This window comes from Pempheris klunzingeri, chromosome 16 (genome assembly GCF_042242105.1).
Source record: "Pempheris klunzingeri isolate RE-2024b chromosome 16, fPemKlu1.hap1, whole genome shotgun sequence".
In the NCBI taxonomy this organism is placed as follows: domain Eukaryota; kingdom Metazoa; phylum Chordata; class Actinopteri; order Acropomatiformes; family Pempheridae; genus Pempheris; species Pempheris klunzingeri.
In genome coordinates this window covers 11,840,388-11,862,067 of record NC_092027.1, presented here as the reverse complement: position 1 = coordinate 11,862,067, position 21,680 = coordinate 11,840,388, and the positions used below count along the sequence as shown (strand labels likewise).

At 41.2% G+C, this 21,680-nt stretch overlaps 3 protein-coding genes across 3 annotated transcripts; 2 read left to right on the top strand and 1 right to left on the bottom strand.

The window, feature by feature from the left end:
* The first annotated feature begins 75 nt into the window (after window positions 1-75).
* On the top strand, window positions 76-12,707 carry tmem64 (transmembrane protein 64). Its single transcript, XM_070846378.1, has 3 exons — window positions 76-1,608; window positions 9,213-9,368; window positions 10,570-12,707. Exons 1-3 carry the CDS (start codon window positions 898-900, stop codon window positions 10,759-10,761), a joined length of 1,059 nt encoding a protein of 352 aa, XP_070702479.1. The 5' UTR covers window positions 76-897; the 3' UTR covers window positions 10,762-12,707.
* Window positions 12,708-17,230: 4,523 nt separating this feature from the next.
* Window positions 17,231-19,894, bottom strand: tdp2b (tyrosyl-DNA phosphodiesterase 2b). Its single transcript, XM_070846457.1, has 7 exons — window positions 19,626-19,894; window positions 19,287-19,411; window positions 19,034-19,183; window positions 18,763-18,854; window positions 18,554-18,672; window positions 18,287-18,457; window positions 17,231-18,159 (listed from the first exon to the last, which is right to left on the bottom strand). The coding sequence occupies exons 1-7, from the start codon at window positions 19,770-19,772 to the stop codon at window positions 17,878-17,880; spliced, it is 1,086 nt and encodes a 361-aa protein (XP_070702558.1). The 5' UTR covers window positions 19,773-19,894; the 3' UTR covers window positions 17,231-17,877.
* Window positions 19,895-20,068: 174 nt separating this feature from the next.
* Window positions 20,069-21,678, top strand: acot13 (acyl-CoA thioesterase 13). Its single transcript, XM_070846228.1, is given in 4 exon segments — window positions 20,069-20,245; window positions 20,374-20,464; window positions 20,467-20,539; window positions 21,281-21,678. Coding segments are annotated over 4 exon segments (408 nt in total). The 5' UTR covers window positions 20,069-20,161; the 3' UTR covers window positions 21,441-21,678.
* The last annotated feature ends 2 nt before the right edge of the window (window positions 21,679-21,680 follow it).

The following is a 21,680-nucleotide window of genomic DNA, read 5'->3' as shown; positions in this document are numbered from 1 at the left end:
CACTCTGATTGGATGAGAGCGTCACATGGTTGATCATGTGGGCTGGTGTTACTTGGCATTCTGGGACACAAACAGTGGTCGGTATGAATATCTTCAACAGCGACAACAGCATCGGCAGCAGGAGGAGGAGGACGGCGACGGGAGAAACAACAACTCCCAGCTAGCAAAGGGCGAGCAAACTGTGTTTTCATACCCGCCTTGAGCGTCCTGTTCGCGGCTCTGTTGTCCGGGACGAGGAGACCAGCGACGGCGGCGTAGCTCCGAAATGCAACGCTGGACTTTGTCCACGCAGAGTTATTTAGCTAACGCCAGGAGTAAGTTAGCCCTGCAGTGATTTATGCTAGTGTGTTAACCTTAGCTGCATGGTAACGCTAGTGGAGTCAGAAAAGTTGATGTTATTGCACCACTTCGGCTCTGCTCGCCTCGGTCTAAAGAAGTCTTGTGCTGTTTTGTCACTGTCCTCACAGCTCCCTCCATCCATCGACTCCACATCGTCCTGAGCTGAGGGGTGACAACTCTGAATATGGCGAGTGTGTCAGGCAGAGACTACAAAACTGGCCCCTTTAAGTCGCTGGACTGGCGCGTTTCCCAACTAGAATACCCGAGATAGACATTGTTGAATTGGACACTTCATGTAATGGGCAAGGAGAGTGACGGGTTTTATCTTTACAGCGTTGCTCTCAGAGTTAGATCATAACAATGGGCTACCACTGCTGAAGCCATCTTCTTAAAAGTTCATAAATGCTTCTGTTGATACTCACCAAATTGATATTGCTAGACATGGCCTTGAGCTGGATGTAAAGACTGACTGGAAATCTCAAACGACACAGCTGTCTTCAGGTCGGACAGTTCATCTGAGCCCTGCTGCTGGTCCCCAGAGCCTATTTGAGGGCCATAATGTCACTGTCAGGGTCCACGACCGTGCAGCTTTTCACCAAGCTTGTCAAGCATGCGGTGGGAAAGGCACAGATCCAGCTGAACCGCTGGCTGCAGAGGACTGCCACAGATGAGTGTGACAAAATTGACATCCTGATATGCAGCGCCTTTGACGAGACAGCGGCCGGCATAGGAAAGTCAGATGGAGACCCTGAGGTCATCAGTGCCACAGGGGGGGCGACCTTCGGCACCAGTGGAGAGTTCAGACACCCGTGCTGTATCACCACCTTTTGCTTCAAAAGCGCCCTGCTGGCATGCATCCTGACTGCTGTGTGCTTCTCCTCGGTTGCCCTGGTGCGCCAATACCTCAAGGACCTCCTGCTCTGGGTGGAGAGCTTGGACAGCCTGGTCGGAGCCCTGCTGTTCATAGTTGGCTTGATTATCGTGTCGTTCCCATGTGGATGGGGATATATTGTTCTCAATGTGGCAGCAGGCTACCTCTACGGCTTTGTGCTGGGCATGGGACTGGTTATGGTGGGAGTTTTAATAGGGACCTTTGTGGCACACTTGGTGTGCAAACGACTGTTGACTGACTGGGTGCTGAACAAGGTTGGGAACAGTGAACAACTCAGTGCAGTCATACGAGTGGTGGAGGGAGGAAGTGGACTCAAAGTTGTGGCCTTAGCAAGACTCACCCCCATACCTTTTGGGCTCCAAAATGCAGTATTTTCGGTGAGTATGAAATCACAATTACCAGCTTTTCCTTTTAACTGCAGCCAGGCATTAGACAGTCATGTAATGTCGATCGTAAACTCATATAGGTTTAAGCAGAAAGGTCAAAGCAGTGGGCCAGCCAGGAGCTCAGTAACCCTCTGGAGAATGGTTACACAAATCACCTGCAGCCATCAGATTTAAACCTGTGACATTTTTGATTTTTAGAGGGAAATGATTTTCTCACTGCTAGCCCAACCTACCACACAGGGGAAATCATATGCAGCCAGAAACCTCAAGGAACAGATAGGCTATCACATCTAGGTGTTTATCATTTTAGTTGTGATGATTTTCAAACATTGAGCATAGTAGGTGACCTGTTACTTCACTATTCAAGGCAGACCACAGTCTAATAACAGACATGAAAATATAAGGCCAGCCCTCAGAGAAAGGAAACGCATTCCTCTTGTAGGTGGAGGAAGTGCTCTGATGAAATGGATTCTAGTGTAGCCCAAGGACATCAATTATTTTATCAGTTTGAATGCTCAGTATTACATTTTTAAGTCCTAGTTTCCACATTCATATTTGGAGCAATATTTTTTTCTGAACACATCATGATGGCCATCTAAAATGTTAATCTGAAGTTATTGGTCAAGGCAACAAACAGCATGTGGCCTGCATTATAAAGCTAAGCAGTATCAGGATATTGCTTTCAGCTGCACTCCTACACTTAACCTGAGGCCCTTGACCTTCATACATGGCATGAATAATTTATACTCACTGATTACTCTTTTCAGCCAACTCATTGATACCTCCACATAGTAAATGCCTCGAGGAATGTAACTGTATTGTAGAAAATCAGCTGGGAGGTCACAAACGTGAAAAATGTTATGCCAGTTGTAATTGAATGATTAATGAAGAATATCGACCTGAGGGTGAATTTGATGTTATGTAGCCATCCACGCTTAGATGTCCAGAGTAGTACATGTCCCACAACCGCAGAAAAGCGCTAATTACCGTCTCCAACTGCACCAGATTATGCAATATTTCTCACATTTAATTGCCTCACCATACTACTTTTTCAGATTAATTCCTCTCACGTAATTGTCTTACATTAGCCTGTCTCCTAAAAAAATATTCACAAGGTTGTTCACACTAAATGCTGAAATGATAAAGCTGCAGAAAATTTTGATTATATTGTTACTTCAATGTACAGGAGTAGTGCCTACAACATAAAAATAAGTGTAACTGCAGTTACCGTTTGTTCATGTGCACAGTTTGAGTATCTATATACAAACAGTTTGTCCTGATGAAGATCTGACTGGGATGAAATGTCGTCCATCTATAAGTTTGCTTGTTTGTCATTCTGAGTCAGTGTGCTGGTGTTAATGTTTTCCTTGATACAAGCACAATTTCTCTGAGTTGAAAAATGAGGCTGGTCATACTGACCCTCATGCAATGCATTACTTTAAAATAATTCAGATTTAGCTGGCACTGAAATGTGTCCAAGGATGAAGTCTACAACAAGGACAAAGTTCTTCTCAGTTTATTCTAGTTCAGCTGGCATTTAGCCTACTTAAACAACACCTTGTTTTCAGGAGCAGTATGCACATTTTAACCCTGTTAAAATACAAGAAGTGAGTGAGTGAGTGGTGACACTTCCATTGCCCTTAACTTGAGCTGTTTTGAATATTGCGCTGTGTTTATGGAAAAATATGTGACGAGAAGAAAATTTTAAAATAGTGTTTAAGGCAAAAACCAACAGTAGCACAAACATCCAGAAGTGGATGCAAAGTGGGGAGCTTGAAAGGCGTTTATAGCTTACAGCATGAAGGAGTTGATGCACAGGCCAGAGGCAGGGGAAAAAAAAAAAAAGGAAGATGACGTGAGAGAGTTTCACAAGCACAGTAATTGCATGATGCAGAACCAGCTTGCTTTCTGGGGTTACTGATTTACTTAGACATTTCTCGGCTGTATGGATTTGGCTTTGGCTTCTGGCAGTTCTATATACACACTCATAACCAATCTACAATAGACACTCACTATATAAAACTCGTTCCTAAAACTGACAAATTGTCTGTGTCAGAGTGATATCAACCAAAATTTAGTAAACTGTAACTCATTTATATTGAAAGTTGTTTCAGATTTGTTTTCATTAACATGTATAGGGATGCAAAATGTTAGAGACCATGTTCAAAGTGCTGTAACCCAAAAAAATAATTCCCCCACAGCCTCCAAAATCATTACAGAGTTGAGTGAACAACTCTCTGTTGGCAGTCTCAACAGAAATTAGAAATAAAAGGGGAATATAGATTGTATTACCGGGCTGTAGATCAGATTCCTGTTAAGATTACAGAGGCTCTACTGTTATTGAACAGTAAGGCATCAAAATATTTCAAAAATCTTTTTGTGGTATGTTATTGTAAAGAGAGCATTGTGTTAAACTCAAGTTATCTTTAACTTGCTATAGTATCTGTTCATGCACTCCTCGTGGTTCAGCTCAATATATTTTAAGTCAGCATCAAATGTCAATATTGTCAGTGCAGTACCTGTTGGCTATTTGCCATTATGCAACTGGATAACAATATTTGTAAGAAAGCATCTGTACAATTAGTGTTGGAAATCATGATTAAATGGTATTATTATTATTATTATTTTCATTATCGATTCATCTGCCTTTCTCAATTTTGAAAAAATTGTATTCTACTTGACCAAATTTGATCCAAATATATTCAGTTTGCTATCACACATGACACAAAAGTATCAAATCGTCACATTTGAGAAGATGGAAAATATTTTGCATTTATTCTGAAAACTGATTCAAACAATTGTTCAGCAAAAGGATAATAATCTGCAAGATTAGATTATTGTTGGGTAACTAATAAATCAAGTGACTGGTTGTTGCACACGTAGACAGTCCGTAGACACTTTTACCTGGATCAGGTTGCTCATTATTGACGACTGAGGCAACACTTTCAGACAGTGAAAACTGTGATTTGGCAGCAGTGAGGTGAGATCATCCTGGATTCAGCTGACCGCGGCCAGTAAACGTCTGTGCTGCACTTGTTGACTGATCTGTTGGTATTTGAGAAGCAACTGAAAGTGCTTGGGCTGTAACATTAGAGTTGAACCGTGAGCCAGTGATTTTGGCATGAACCAACAAAATAGGTAGTTATAGTCAAGACCTGAGCGATTTAATTATTAATCTGAGAATTCATTAGAACAGAGAATGAGGCCAAAGACGAGTGTATTCCTCCGTTGTTGAGAAATTGGCATAACAACTCTTCACATTTTTCTACATTTTTAGTTGAAGCTTAAAGTTGTGTTTTTAAGGCCAAAGAGCAAGGATGAAGACGGTCTGGGAAGGTAAACATTAATCTAAAGGTTCCTTTGTATTTAGTTCTGCTCTGTGGTCAGCTGTTCACCTGTAAAACGGGTTCTCTTCAAACAGGCTTTACAAACCTAGCAGATGGTCTTTTTTTACATGACTGACTAAATGGCTTCTGTTTGTCATTGGTTCATATTTTCGGCTCCATAGTCTCTGTGATCAAAGGCTGAAATGTCCCTCTAACGCTGGAATCATGGCTTAAACAGTAGTTAATTAACAGCATTAACATTACGGTTTAAATCTGCAGAGGTAAGCATGAGGTGTCAAAGTCAAAGGGACAGAGTTTTTACAGTGATGCCAGCCTTCTGTCACTGTCACCGACATTAGTGGTGCTCCTCAGTCAGTTTGTGTCTTTTTAACAAGGTTAAAAAGGTTTAAAGGTTTGGCCGCTCTGCCTTATCTGAGACAGAATCCTAAATTCCGCACCTGTTCTACTGAGACACAATTTTGTTTACCACCTGTATTTCAATTGAAGTTAAACCAGCTAGCATTTTTTAACGTCTATTATCAATATTTTTCTATACCTAATTAATTAGTTTAAATTATTATTTGGTTTATTCTCAGTGTGTTTTTCAGCCGTAGCTGGCACCTGTTTTCAGCAATAAAGCTCTTCAAACCCACTGTACAGCACCTGCCGAGGACCAAACAACAGTTTGTGACTAGCTGTTAAACATAGTGGAGCATTTAGCTGCTAAAGAGCCAGATATTTCCCTCAGGAGTTGGTGGAGACCAAAAACAGAGCTGAAGGAGAAGTGAATATTGGACTACCATTTATCAGTTGAACAAAAACACGGCTCCAGATGAATATTAATGTTGCTCCTTACCTTTGAATGTGTAAATAAGCAATTATCTGTCAGCAAGTTTGCTGACAACTTAAAAGGCGATGGATGATATGTCAATGTTCTGTTCACAACGCGTTTCTAAAAATCAGTTATCACTGTTTTAATAACTAAACAATTATTCAAGGTCACTAGAACGGGAGGAAATCAGGATGTTGAGACTCTTCATACACAAACCTGAGTGTGAAACTTTTCTCCCTCCAGCTGGTGAAGTGAATGTCAGAGTGCAGCCTTCACCAGGGAGTTTAGCCAGCCCTGTCAGAAGCGGGCTAATGAGCTGAAATCCCCAGTTCACCTGCCTCCTCTGCTACATTTTCACTTCCTGGCCTGGAGAGGTTTCAAACCCAGCTCAGCCCCTCCCTGTGTACCTTGTAATTCACCTCACCTGGAGGATCATTATTGAGCCTAGCTGATATTGTGTCTTTGTGAACTTATTCTCAACAATAGAAGGTAAAACTAACGGCGGGTGAGTACTTCCTCGTCTGTACTTGCTCACAGTGGAATTATTTGTTGTCTGCTGTGCCCTTGGTAAGCACTTTCTGTGGATGAGGCTACATTTCACTGTGCCCCCCACTTCTTTCTGCTGAATGGGATAGTGCTACATTATAGCAGGTAACCTAAAACGACACAAAGACTGCAGCAGTTAGCAAAACAATGGGACAGCTCAGGAAAAATGTTTGTGAATCCTTTGCGGACAAAGTGGACATATTCAGGTCTCTGCATGTATTTTATTACCTTTAAGACTGCTCACCGGCCCAGCTCCATCGCTCTGCCGTCATAATGAGCTGATGAAGCAAGTGGGGAATTCATCCTGTGATTTATAGGACCCTATCTACAGGCCAACATGTTTGTACAGCCTTTTGATTATGCCCTGTGCTTCTGCCTTCGTTACAAAGGGTAAACCAGATAAGAAAAGGCATCACTGTGGCAATCCTGAAATTTACTATTCACTCAAGATACCGTGCTTCCTGTTTTGTTGACGAGCACAAACTCAGACCTGCATTGCTGATGCTCCGAATAAACCAGGTCAAGTCTAGGATGGGGTGTTTTTCCCTTGAATTTGCAGATTACGTTGATACACAGGGTTGCCGAAGGGAGTAGGAGGTTCAGTAGGAATTCTCTACGCGGTTATAAAAATACCAATGACTAGCCCTTCCCCGGTCATACACAAGACAGCTGCATACACTAGATGCCTGGGTGGGAAGAGGCTTCAGAGGGCATGTGCTCTACAACTCGTGGATGATGGCTGAGAGAAACAGAGTGCATTTCTTTTCTTTCTCTACAGCTCTCACAGGCTCACATGCCATGTTTCAGAGATCAGCTGAAGGCGTTTTCACTGCGATGACACATGGTGTGGACACATCAGTGCTAATCTTTCAAGGAGAAAGGCCTGTTACATGATTGTCGAGGGAAAAACGCTCACCTAAACTTACTGAGGAAAAACAGCTTGATAACAACAATAGCTTGATTAACCAGGTTTTTGATAATGTCAGTGTCCTGTGAGGTGTGACCCAGGCTCTTATCTGTGTGATAGCAGGAGAGGGTTTAGGATCTGTCACTGCTAGGAGACACTCAGAGTGTTATCAGGACTGGAAGACATTTATGCTAGATCCAGCCTAACACAGACAGAGTGTCTTGCGCCAACACGCCGCTATCAGCCACAGTGTAGTCACAGTGCGCACAATACCAAGGTCACATCCTCACACACTCGGCACAGACACACGTCGGCTTATGTCATCACTTAATCAAGGGATCAGGGGTGACAGGGATGCAGGCACTTGTTTATATATAGGTGGTTGTAATGAGATATGAAATGAGACACTGAGCTAGACGTGAGACGGCACGTCATAGTTCACGATGGCACTAATCTATTTACCATATTAAACAGGATCTCACAGATTTTGAAATGAATACATTTGCAGCAGGTTTTTTCAAAAATTATTTCCCAAAGTTGTGGTAGTTTAAGTCCCAAAGAAAATATATAAGGGAAAACTTTGAAAGAGCTCCACATAAGCCTCAATTCAAGATGGTTAATGATATAAATTCATATTGTCTAATGTTTTTGGGAGATAGTGTTTTATTGAAGTGTGAATTCATTTGACTGGCACTGGCGGAAGAAGTATTCAGGTCATTTACAAGTAAAAGTACCAGTCCAACAATGAAAAATACTACATTACAAGTAAAGTTTCTGCATTTTAAATAATACAAAAGTATCCTCAGCAAAACGTACTTTAAGTTTCAAAAGTAAAATGACTTAATCTGCAATAAAAGTGCCCTTGACTGGCAAATAATTTTATATTACATTATGGACTGTTAATACTGATACATTATACTGAAACCAGTGTTTCACTGTTGTGGCTGCTTGAGTTTAACTTTTAGTTTAGTTAGTTTAACTTTTTTATATACAGTTTAGCTAGTTTAGGGTCTCTCCAAAGGGTCACAAGGTAAATCTCAGGGGTCATGAGATGATTAATGGGAGAAGAAAAAAAAGGAAGACATTCTGATGCACAAATCTGTGTATAGAGAAATATATATATTTTTCATTCATTCATTCATTCAGGCCTCAAACAGTTATTTAAATGAAACCATGTGAAAAGCTTACAGGCAGATTGTCTCCATCAACACAACAACACACACCGTTTTTCTGTAAGGGGGTCATAAGTCAAATAGTTCACAGATTTAAGCCTTAAAGACATGTCGTTGCTAATCATATGTCAAAATGTGTCCTATATTAATCCGAACAGTAACTAGCTGTCCAATAAACGTAGTGAAGATAAAACTACAGTATTTCCCACTGAAATATAGAGGAGAAGAAGCATAAAGTAACAGAATAATCAAACAGTACAAGTACTATAAAAGATTGTACTTTGTTACTTCCCACCACTACCTGCACTCAAAACAGCAGCACTGGATTAGATACATGCAGAATATTTCTTAGAATTAATAGATTAATAGTCTATTTTCATGTGCTATTTTCAGTTAGGTGGCTCCATCTTTGGTCTGGTTCCAGATTTTGTTTTGTTTTGTTTGTTGTTGACTTTTATTATTCGCAATGTAATAAAATATACAAAACAGTTAGGTAGTCATTGAGCTTTAGGCTTAGCTCCTTTAATATTGAGTTAAAGTTTTTAAATATTATTTGTAGCTTGTGATACTTCACATAATTTAAAGATTAACCTAAACGGATCCACCCAGGACACTAGTAATGGAGTGGATGCAGGAAATGCTATTAAACCTCAGCCCTGATCTTAATCATAAATGCATAATAGAGGATTTATGTTGGCATGTTGACTGAATTCAATTTTTTGCATTTAAATGTAAAACTATAGTGTAATACAATGCTTAAATCCATGTTTTTATTCATTAATTTTAACTTATTATGATTTCTCTCTTCAAAGATCACAGACGTGTCCTTGCCAAACTACCTGGTGGCCTCCTCTGTGGGTCTGTTGCCCACTCAGCTTCTCAACTCCTACCTGGGCACCACACTTCGCACCATGGAGGACGTTATTGCTGAGCAAAGCATCAGCGGCTACTTTGTGTTCAGCCTGCAGGTGAGCTGATGGTGATAATTCATAAAGTGTGATGGTACCAACCCTTAAAAGTCTGTGTTAAGCACCTTGGTGGACCACACCCTCGAATTTAAGTGTTTTGTTGGTGGATTACTGCTTTGTTTCCCCTCCCTTATATTTAAAATATATCTTATCTACCAAACCTATCAAACCATATCCTTGTCCAAAAGCATTGGCATCTTCCTTCCCTTAAGTTTAGTCTTAGTTACATAAACGTCCACAGCGTCATGTGAAGCTGTTACCACATCTTCAACACCTGTTCAGCTTTATTTAATCCTCAGAGGTGCTCAGGGATCAGAGTGCAACCTTTGACAGGCTCACAGGAGTCAGAGGTCCAGGGTCAGTTTAAGATTAAGTGGGTATCAGTGTTTCATCCAGAACTGAAAGCTGTTGCTCCAAATGACAGCTGGCCTTAATCACACAGAAGCTTTTTTTTTTTTTTAACACTGGTGGTGGGAAACTCCATCTGGAAGAGCTGTTAAAGCACAGCCAAGTCTTATTGTTGTGTACTGAGCAAGATGGACATCATACATGCAAACTTTTCACTGACCAATATAGAGAAACAAACAAATTCTTTGAGAAAATCTTTGATCCCTTTTTTTGTGGCACATTATCTTTACCTGATGGTATGGATGGACTGGGAGCCCATAAATGACCAGACATGACCGATCCATATTAAATACATTTCTTTGTCATTATGGAATTCAATGTTTGTAACATGAAGTCACTTTCATTAAGGTATGATGGGCCTCTCCCTCACAGTTTGGGAAGTATGCTTACAGAAGCAACAACCTCCTGGATTGTTCACTGACAGCTGCCCATTCAAGAAATAGTCCAGTGCCTAGTCTGCATAAAATGGCAAATTGTAGTTTTTACACTTCAGTATATGTACTGATTAAACAAACAAGATTTAAAGAAGCATCTGTCCAAGATGGAGAGTTAGTAACTTACTAAGTAGCAAACTAGCTTCTTAGCTCTATAAAGGCAGTTTTTCCTCTGATTTCCGATGATTTTATAGCTCCTTGGTCTATCTGAAGGTGTCACAATAGCCCAAGTCAGAAATGTTGAGTGTGCTGAACATTATTAGTAGTAGTTGTTGTATTAAAGCCTCAAAAACCACTGCAAACGTGAATAAACAAGAAATGACTAACAACATCATGACTTCCTGTTCTGCCCACTGCAGATCGTCATCAGCATCGGCCTGATGTTCTACGTCGTGCACCGGGCTCAGGTAGAGCTCAACGCAGCCATCGCTGCCTGCCAGATGGAGCTGAAGTCATCGCACATGAACGGCTCCTCCACCAATCACAGCGGCTTCACCTACTGCAGCAAGAGGGCGACTGTCGGCGGCGGAAACTGCATTAATGTGGTGTGACCACAAATCGACAGATGGGGCAGCAGCTCGTACGACTTTGGCACCAAATCATAAGACTGCAGAGCTTAAGGGAACCCGCTGAGTTTAGACGGCATCTGACACATTTGGGTGGTGTGGTATATAATTTACAACATGAAGTCCTGACCACCCTGGGGAGAAAACCCCTGAAGCGTACGTCTTTTGTTGGTACAGTGTTTTAGGAGTGTGGGACCACGCACCCATGAAGAAATGGTGCTGATGGAAATGGTTTTCAGTACTTCATCTCTTTTTAGTTTTTTTTTAAATTATTTCCACTAAGGTACTTAAAATTTACCCAGTTACAGGAGATGTCAATGAAATAATGATGTTTAATAATGAAATAATGAGATATCAGAGGTGGTTGAGAGAGTGTGCGAGTGAGTGATTAAAAAAAAAAAGCTAGGCATTAACTGCCTGCTAACACTATGAATGTGCAATCTGGAGCTTTCTAGAGAACCAAGGAATTGTTTTTCCATTTCAGTGTCAAAAGAATGCCAACCTATGCACCTTTCTTTCATACTACATCTGTTTTTGTTTTATTTAAAGACAGTTCATGGTTTGTCTACATCCAGTGCTAACTCACAGTACAAATAATGAGGGCATTATTAATATTTTTGAAAGATTTAGCCTTTTGGTCCAGTTCATTTGCGTTCAAGTGTCTTATTTTTGGACTATTGAGAGGGAGAGAGAGCTCTCACGGAGCATTACCGGCCTCTCTGACTGTGTGATTTCTGCTGGCTTAGGACCACATCAGCTGAGTTGGCCTTGTCTGCCCGGAGATCATTTTAGCGCTTCTGCAGTTTTGATAAGAGCAGCTGGAGAGGAGAGCAGATTTCACAGCAGGAAACTCAGGAATGTTTCTGCCAGGAAAGTTGAAGTGCAGCATGATCAGCTCCTCGGTAGCACAGCCACATGTTCTGCTACAGAAAGATTCCCACAGTGAAATGAAACCGAGATGTCAAACTTTCCTGTAAGTGTTTAGAATTCATTTTTGATTTAATATTTGTTTTACATTATTATTTGGCTGTGAGATTATCCATTAGGGTTATTACATTATGAGGTTTTGCTTTAGATCGTAGTTCTAGTGCTGACAATTTTGTGCAATACATCAAAGAACGGTGACAAAATGGCATGAATGTCATATTTCAGTGCTGAAACCAAACTAATCAGAAATGATCTCATGCATACACAATAACACAAGCCTAAGTCTGTGTTAATTTAAGGTTTTACTTACAGTATAGATTAAGCAAGACGGGATGAAGAGGCTGGTATTTTTTATGTGCCATAATTTGATAAAGCTTATCAGACGCCATAACGCTAGCCCCACCTGAGCTGAGGCTATATGTGACTTATGACTTACCTTATTTTATTACTTTATATTATAGAAATGATCTGTGAAGAATTTTTGTGTTTTAGCTCTTAATAATACAACAACAAAGCTCTCATGCTGTAGGTTCCTTTGCACAGTCCACTACAACAGACAAACATTATTTTCATACAGATAAGTAAAACTGGGAAGGGGTTTGGTTGGTCAGAAGTTGAAACTGATGTGTCTCAAAAGCCGACAATCAAACACAACATGGACACTAAGTGATGAATGTGATAATACTTTTGATTTTTACATGAATTATTGTGATGCTGCTCCTCAGACAAAGTCTGATTGAGGATAATAAGGGCTCCTATATGAAATACCCATCTTTATGTCCCTGTATTTGTTCAAAAAAGCCTGTTTTGTAATGCTTGACACAACATTTCGTTTTTTATTTTTATTTTTGTACGTTTTTTTTTTTTTTCTGCCTTCAGAGCCAGATTTAACGTTCACCCAAACACATTCCATGCCGTCAGTCCTGAAAAGCTGTAGTTATTTTCATGCTGAATGTTGGTTGAAGGGGCCCCTTCCTGTCCGAATTTAGCAATAATGTTTGAAAGCAAAAAAAAAAAAAATCTATGATGATTATAAGTCCTACCAACAAGATCTTAAGCCAAGTGTTGGGAGTAGCTGTTTACTTCCAGGGTTAAAGATCTGCTTGAAAAAATGTATTTTTCTTTCAAAAGTGAACAAAAACTGCACCCGAGTCATTAATCCATTAGATCCGTGTTCCCCTGTAAGGTTGAGTATCAGTATTCCTGGGTTAGTGTTTTAGTGTTCAACCTGCCTGTTACCTCCCGCTGCCTCCGACGGACATTTCTGCGCTGCCAGCGATGTGGAAGAGACACACAAACGCCTGTGATCAGAACAGCTTGTTCAGATTTATAGCACCTTCTTTGGAGAGTCCCGAAACCTGCTGATCACTTATTAATGTTTAGCAATCAGCCGCTCACTCTTGTCACAGAAAAACTTTTCCAGTTTCTTACTTGAATTGAAAGTTTACGTAGATAGAGCTGAGTACATTTTATGGCCGCAAGGTTTATAGAATCTACTCCCTACTCTCACTTTCTCACTTAAACATACCAACTCAAAACCGTGGAAAGTAGTTTTTCCTCACTTCCTGATGAGAAAATGTTGTAAATACACAAGTGTTTCATCTGGCAGCAGTGACGTGTTTTAGGAAGTGTCCCTACCCTCCAAACAAAGTGCGATTGGATGAAGCTGTTCTGCTCAGATGTGGAAAAGATGATGTTAACCCATTTTTAATGCAAAAATCAAATACATAAAACACGACTGGCCAGCGTGGACACATTTCATAATACTTAAGTCTCTCAAGTGGGATTTTGAAAACTTGAGATTGTGGAAAAATTAGCAGTTTTACAGTAAAGGCTTTGGTTCTTCCTAGGTGGGCTCTACTTAACTTAGATATAGTTATGCAACAACTGATTCCTAACGGGAAGTATATTTCATAGACACCCGCACAAGACCTGAATCTGGGATGTAACTGCACACCTGAACTGTTAGTAGAAGGGTACAGTGTGATATTATTAACTTATGTTAAGGGTCATGTTAAGGGTCTCGTTTGGTGCTATGAAATGCAATACTTCCCATCTGTATCAAGTGCATTACACATATGCTGTATTTTGTAATACAGAGAATTTTACAGTGCATAAATAATATTTATCGCTGTACGATGCTTGTTCAGTGTTATTTATGAGAGAAAATAAAACCTGTTTGACTTTGTTACAAAATTTTCTGTTTACTTACTTTTTATTAGATATATTTCAACTTTAACTTTTATGAAAACCATATCATTCTATTTCTATTTTTAAACCAAATTCAAGTATTGAAAACCAAGTAATTTTGTTAAATACACTTTCACTTTCAGGCATAGAGTTAGATGAGAAGATACCACATCCATGTCTGTATGTTAAATATAAGGCTACAGCCAGCAGCCTGTTAGCACACTGGAAATGAGGAATTGGTTAGCATGGCTCTGCAAAATGGAAGCAACATCCACATACCGACACATCTAACGCTCACTAATAAAACTGCGTTTCTTTAATTTAAGAAACGTGTAGCCCACACCTCTGTTTGCTAATTTACTGCTCAGGACACTCTGGACCTCTGTCCTTATTTGCTTTTACTAAACGTTCTGTCAATCATGTTTTTTAAGATGGAAAATGCTGCCTGAAGTGTTATCAGTGGGAAAGTCAACACATTTTTGTGAAAAGCTTCTACTGCAGATAAACTTTCTATCTTTGTTGAGCTGCTGCACATTTCATAAAATCCTTTTCCCCACCTCATAACCCCCCCCCAAATCTTACCATGAATCCGCAATATTACCTGGCTTCATCCCCATCCCTTTGAGAGTGATGGAAGGGGAACATTTTCCTTTGCAGAAGGTTTCCCCTTATCTTGCAAACCTCTAAATAACTGTCAGTCCTCAAATATGCAGCAAAAGCAGCAGCAGCAGCAGCGGCCCTGTACGGCCAGAAATAATGCTGGCTTCTGGGGCTGTTTGTCACAGCGATTTTGAAGTGAAGTAGTGATGGATGTGGCGGTGGTGATATTGAGTGGAGCGCCACTTACGCTTGCCCTTGCCTTGACTGTGACAAGCTATCTGTAAGGGGGGAGGTGGGTGCTTGTGTGGACAGTGTCAGACAGATACGGTCCAGATAGACTCTGCACTCACACACAGAGGAAAGGTTGCCCACAGCCATCTGCTCACACTCCAAACACAACATAAAACACAAAAACCCAGCCACAGTCTATCAATCAGACAGTAACAGACCAGGCTCCTCTTGCATTTTATCGCTGCAGCTGTCTGCAGGAGCTGCAGCACAGTTTCTGCTCTTCACACAACCCGCCGATCTCTTCTGGGCTCGGGTCAGATCTGTGTCCGATCCATCATCATCCAACCCCGCCTCAAAGGACAAACCTCATCCCAGAGGCTCCCCGCCAGCACATAGATACGTCCACGCAAAACCAAGAACATTCATTTTGACGGGCCTCAAATGAAAGCCCTAGTTCTCACTGAGGGCCACGCTGTTGGAGGAAAACTCCAAAAATACATCTGTGAGGCTGCTGGTGCTTGAAAAACACATCTCAGAGTGAAATAATGACAGAAAAAGAGAAAAACAAGGGGAGTGACATGATCTTGGAATACGCCCACGCAGCCTTCCAGAGGGAAACTTACGATGTGGATGTCTATGGATTTGTGGAGGAGGGAAACGTTGATAGGCCTCTGGCAGAGGGATCCAGGTCAAAGCAGAGGGACGGATCACATGACCACTTTCTTGGCCCAGACAGCTGTTGCCTCCATCTGTACCTGCTGCTGTTCTCCTCCTCCGAGCTGTAGACAGAAACTGCTCACTACACAAATAGGGCAAAATATTTCACTTCTGGAGGACCAAGGGAAACAGTTTGTCTGACAAACGTTTTATTTCTCTCTCCCCATCAGTTATTTTTCCATGTCAGTCGTTAATGCTGACCCCAAATCTGTTTTACAATATTATGGACTATCAACACTAAATGTACACCACTTTAACTCAATTTTTAAAAACTAAGATTGGAACAGTTATTCGATTATCAAAAAAGTTATCTTTTAAATTAATATAATTAGTAAAAATTAGTTTAAAAAAAAAACGTTTCCAGCTTCCTAAATGTAATATTTGCTTCATTTTTTAATTGGATGTGAGAGTAAATAGAAAATCTTTGTTTTGGACAATCAGTGGAACAACAGAAATCTGAAGACAGCTTTAGGGAAATGTAATGTATAAACTGCAAACTACCAACCAAATCTGGATTATTTGCCGGTGCATATAAACATGGGATTTTTCAAAAGCTTCCGTTCTTAATATGTTTTATCCAATCAGCAAAGCATGCAGAAAGAAATGTGGCACTGTGGGTTACATTTTGAATTAGCTTCAGGTGAACTCATCAGAGCTGGACAGACTCAGTTCATTTGTCCTTGCTAATTAGGAACCAGTGAGCGGAGGACAAACAAGAGAGGGAGGCCTATTCTGATGACGCCTGCTCCCAGGGAAGAGTCACATCTGTGTCCTCTCCTAAGGTCAGTGTTGTAAAAACTGGGCTGTCTGCTCACCAAGCAAACATGAAAACACACTCTCAGATTTGAAGGGTGCATTACAGGAAGAGGTGAGGGAGACATCTTGACAGTGTGCTGCCAGAGGAGGAGGAGGTTACATCTGGTTTGGGCTAGTAGTCAGGCCGAATGTGGAATATAAGTGCCATTAAACGGAGTTGGGTCAGAGTACTTTGAAATGTAGTCAGTTGCTGAACACAAATTATGTGTAACCAGGAACCAGATTATACAATTTGTTTTCCAAATTTCAAAGATGTAATCAAAAACGTAATCAAGAAATCCTTGACTATGCAACTACGTACAACTACTATTCAAATGTAATCTGGTCTAATTAGTTGCTTATTTTTTGTAATCTGATTACATGTAATCTGTTACTACCTAATCCTGCTATTGATTAACTATATACACTATAATTCTAGATAGGCCTTTGTCACAACAGACATTTTACGTGACATGGCAGGAAATCACATGTCATCATATGAATACGGGCTGCACTCCATTTAGCTTTGCTGGTTTTTAGGCCCTGTGACGGTTGTGTGGTGGCTCACTGATACACGTAAGGACATCATATTATTACACTTGTTCTTCTCCTGATATTACAATTCAAAATGCTCTGTTCTTCTGTGAAACAGACACACATTATCATACTCACACATTCATGGACAGTACACAATCACACATGTGCACATGCATCATCACTACAAATACCACACACATTTCTCCCATTAATTTACATAATCCTACATCTGCTCATTCAGTTTTATGGATTTTTTACATTGTAAGTAGTGTTACCAGATTGCTTAGGGCGTCTTTTTACTTAATTAGGCTGGTAAATAGTTAATTTGGGCAGTTTCCACCTGGAAATTTGGTTATATCCCAATAAAGTGGCCCTGCGATAACTGTGATCGACAGGGCAAAGCTTAACATGCAATGACTGATGTACCAAAAAATACAGAAACGCAGTTAAGTTCCAGTTTATTACAACTAGGTTGAAACTTTTCCCCATTGAAAATATAATGTAGTATTAAGAACTTATGAAGAGAGAACAGAAATGGGCTGAATCAGCTCCAAATTCAGCCTGATGTGTGTTTTTATTCTTATTTGTACACAGTTGTGGTGTTAGGGTTAGTTTACGGACTTAAATTACAATGATGCAGTGGTTCACATTGAGCTCTATGTAGTCACCATTCAGACTGATTGCATTTAATTTCTTTTTACTATAAATGGACTGTCATCAGAAAATCACCTTTTTCAACAATTGGAATTCAACTCTGTAGTGCTCTCTAGTGGCCAGATGCCAATATTGCACACACCTGGTGCTGCCCAGCTTTCCCATACTACAGAGTAAAATATTCTAGACTACAGTGTAGTTTAGTTGTCGCATTCATTTTCATATGAGTTGACTTTATTGTTTATATACAGAGTATCTGGAATCAACTATAAAATGTTGACTGAATGATCTCATAACTTTCCAAGATCAATCAAAATCTTTCAGTCTCAACTTGCTGAGCTCAGCACTGAGAAGTTCTGCACCTGGACTGTAAAACACAAAACACAACCTAGACAAGCTGCTCTAAAAGACAAGATTTAACTGGCATGTTTCAGGTTGTTTTGTGCATATCTACCTAGCTGAGAAGCTACAGTAGATCCCCCAGTGATCACTAGTGAAACGTCCACAGTCCAGCTTCTCCAGCCCCACTAGGGCGAAGTGGTCAGGAGCTAGGCATGGGACGCCGTCCTTGGTAGCCGGCCGGAAGTAGACCCGGTCGAAGCGGCAGCGAGAGATGTACGGGACAGTCTTGTTGTTGTTGGCTTTGGTGTCCCATGTGTAGCGGCAGTGCTCCTGCTTTCCTAGTCGCTCCCACACATCGCAGACACTGCGGGGCAGACCCACCTTCGCCACCTGAGATATGGAGCCCAGTACAATAATTACTAAACGGGAAAGCTGATAACCAAAAATGTCAGCATAAACATGTTGTTGTCGCAGATGTTATTTGGGCTTTTGAGCCATCACACATCAAATAACTGACCTCAGTGTCTCTCAGGTTTGTGTCCCCTCCAAACAGGACGGTGACATCGTCAGGCGCCACACTAATCTTCTGCATCACCACTCGCAGCTGTTTCATCCGTTCCTCCGCGTGGCCTTTACAGCTCTCAAGGTGAGACGTCATGAGACACAGCTTCTGGCCTTTGAAATTCACCTGATTTCAAAGACAAAAAAATCCTTTGTATCAGCTAAAATGAGCAGAACTTAAGCACATGAGATGGAGTATTTGGACAACTATCTGTGCACGAACCTGAGCTACAAGTAGATTCCTCATCATTTGAGTGGTGGGGTAGGCTACGATCTCACTCTCCATGAATCCAATTCTCGACTTCTTCAGCATCATCCCTGTGAAGTAACCTTCTTCACCACCTGGTCAGCACAATGCAAGAGGAGAGATAGTTTGAACTGTTGAGCTTGGCCACAGTATTTTGTGATAAAGGCCTACTGAACATATCGTACCTTCAATGATTAGGTAGCTGACGGCCCGTTTCTTCAAGTACAGGACATAAGATGGAATGAGCTCCTGTAGGAACACCACGTCAGGAGTGTATCTACATGAAGACAAGATTCACTTTTCAAATACTATCTGCCTTCCCTCTGTATAATAAGCTGGTGAGACTGTCCAATTTGTGACCTCCACATTGTGTAGCAGAGACTTCTGAGTTAAGGACTGACCCCACAAATAAAATATCAAGTGATGGCAACGAAGAGTGCATTAACACAAGCTTACAAGACTAAGTAGGAGCACAGGCCTCTGGCTCGCTCTGGTAGGTTGTCTGTATCAAGTCCATCCAAGTTCCAGGAGATGAGTGAAAGCTTCTTGTCATCTTCCTCTGAGAGTTTGTGTGTAGAGGCTGGACTGTCTTCAGTCAAATCTATACTGGAAAAAAATTCAAGGACTGTTAATTAATGAATCCATAACAAAAAGGGGCAGGATGGGTCAATCTCGTCACTTGCACTAATGTTAATGGCAGTAAACTTACCAGTCCCCGTCTGGCTTTTCCTTTACTTTCTGCCTCTTTGGTTTGGGGCTGGTCTCCCTCTCTGGAAGATCTTCTGCTTCAAATAATCTCTCCATATCAGCCTCAAAGAAGGAGTTCAAGGCTCTCTGAAAGGCAAGTGATGGGTCAGGTGATTCACGGCCAACTGCCTGAAGATTTTCAACATTTATTAGCATTAGAGGCCTAATCTGTGAAACAAACTTAAAGTAAAACCACTACTGTTCACCGGCTGTAGCTAATCTTTATCTAGCTGCCTCAGACACCTAGCTGGGTAAGGTGACACCTGAGAGGCCTTCACGTTAGTAAGTGTAGCTACTGTACCTCCATTTCCCATTCATTTTCAGCCAGGTAGCACTGAGCCACCGCGCTGTCACTTCCCGTTATCGCAGCAAACTCATCGCAGAGGCGAGTTCTGCTTTCTTCAACAGTGGAAACTGAGGGTTTGTCCGAGTCTGAAGAAGACGCCATCTTTCTTTTCGAGCCACTAGTTACTTAACTTACACGAAAAGCAGAGTTGAATGCAATTATTACTCCGTGTTACATTTTCCCGACAAGTTCAGCCACGTGTATCAATGAAAGTCTTCCGGGTGAAGTTGCTAGTTACAACAATTCCCGGCGCAGAAAACAGCTTTAGCATTAAAAGCGAACAACTCTGGGTTAGTAGTGAACACCACCACATATTACACTTTGTTATCATCGCGGGGCTGTTTGCTTGCTGAACTACGGACCTTGTCGAAACGCAACTTAGCTAGGTTAGCTTTAGCTTTAAGTTCCGCCCGGACGATTTATAGAACGCAATAACTTCCGGTGCGAAGTAAACAGAACTTTGACATTGGCCAAATTTATTAGCGTCAAAAATGGCTTCGCTGTCTTTAAATACGTTAAAACAAATAATGAGAGCAATGGTAGATAATCCGGGCTTCGACAGAGTCCTGACCAAGGTAAAGACAATCATCACAATCGTTTGTGTGTTTGTAACTGTGAGCGGTCCTCAGTAACTTTAACACCAGCCGTGCTGGTTATCGTCTGTAATGATACACTGTCAGTGATAGCTGTATGTTTTCTCCAGGTGGACCTTCTGTCTGCCACTCCAGGTAAGGTGGTGTGTGGGATGCGGGTAGAAGAGGAGCACACCAACCGTGGAGGGACGCTACACGGCGGGTTGACATCTCCACCATGGCTATAATGAACAGTGAGAGGGGAGCACCGGGAGTCAGCGTGGACATGAACATAACGTGAGTCAGTGAACAGCGTTCACCATAACAAGATCAGATTTATTCCCCACCGATCTCCCAAAACCTTGGCATCACCTGTTGTTTAATTTGTGAGATTAAAATGAACATTTGAGCCTTCAAATGCACAAATGTGACCTCAGACTGCTTTGGTTGTAAGGTTCATAACTTCATATCTAGGGTCCTATTTTGTGAGATGTGTGGAATTAACTTTCACAGCTAAAACATAAACATGAGACTTACATCAACCACTTTTGCTCATCTTTTGATGTATTTTCTCCAAATTTCTCTTGTAAATAGGATTTTAGGTTTAAAACGTGCATAAATCTAGTATCATTATGATTTATCAAGGTTTCATGAAACTTAATAGCATTCCAATGCATTTCAGGCATGGCTGCAGATTTTAGAAATATCTGCATAAAAAAACTTGTAAATTTTAGGAGTCAAATCTTAACACATTCTGTTTTCCTAAAACCTCTCAGCCCCAGAAAAAATACAGATCTCAGTCTCCTCAATGGTACCTACAGCTCTGATTTCAGGCCTGGGAAAACAAGTCTCTTAGCATCCAGGTTTTCGTCACCACGGGAACCCTGACGATAATGTGCGGTGTCAGCTTTGTCTTAAAATACATTTCAATTTATTCCCACTGTGAGTGACCTTGACCTTAAGTGTGTTAAGCAGGCCAGATTGAAGATTAACTCCATACACTACAAATGACTGGGGACACATGTCAATGTCTTACAGATACATGAATGCTGCCAAGATGGGAGAGGACATTCTCATCACTGCTCAAGTTCTGAAGCAAGGACGGACTCTGGCGTTTGCCACTGTGGACCTCACCAGCAAAGCCACGGGGAGGCTCATAGCACAGGGACGACACACCAAACACCTGGGCAGCAGCTGAATCGTCTCCCCTCTGTGCCTGTCTGTAAATCACATATCATGTAACTGTCCTGTTTATATATGGTACTCTGGCTGAAGATTTAAATTAACCTTTGCCTGTAAATAGTCGTCACAAAAAATGGCATCAGCAGTGTTGGTGACAGTGCTAAAAACCAAGCTGTACGATCAGTCAATGGTGACCTAACTACTGTATCAATGGTACTTTTTTCATGCACATGCAATAAAACAAATAGACAAGAGT

What these genes read in the sequence shown, in the direction of transcription:
- tmem64 (XM_070846378.1), top strand. Translation starts at nt 898, where the DNA reads ATGTCACTGTCAGGGTCCACGACCGTGCAGCTTTTCACCAAGCTTGTC. An exon ending in TCCAAAATGCAGTATTTTCG is followed by an intron (nt 1,609 to 9,212) that starts GTGAGTATGAAA and finishes CTCTCTTCAAAG; the next exon opens with ATCACAGACGTGTCCTTGCC. An exon ending in ACTTTGTGTTCAGCCTGCAG is followed by an intron (nt 9,369 to 10,569) that starts GTGAGCTGATGG and finishes TGCCCACTGCAG; the next exon opens with ATCGTCATCAGCATCGGCCT.
- tdp2b (XM_070846457.1), bottom strand. Translation starts at nt 19,772, where the DNA reads ATGGCGTCTTCTTCAGACTCGGACAAACCCTCAGTTTCCACTGTTGAA. An exon ending in AAAATGAATGGGAAATGGAG is followed by an intron (nt 19,412 to 19,625) that starts GTACAGTAGCTA and finishes CTTGCCTTTCAG; the next exon opens with AGAGCCTTGAACTCCTTCTT. An exon ending in CAGCTACCTAATCATTGAAG is followed by an intron (nt 18,673 to 18,762) that starts GTACGATATGTT and finishes TGTGCTGACCAG; the next exon opens with GTGGTGAAGAAGGTTACTTC.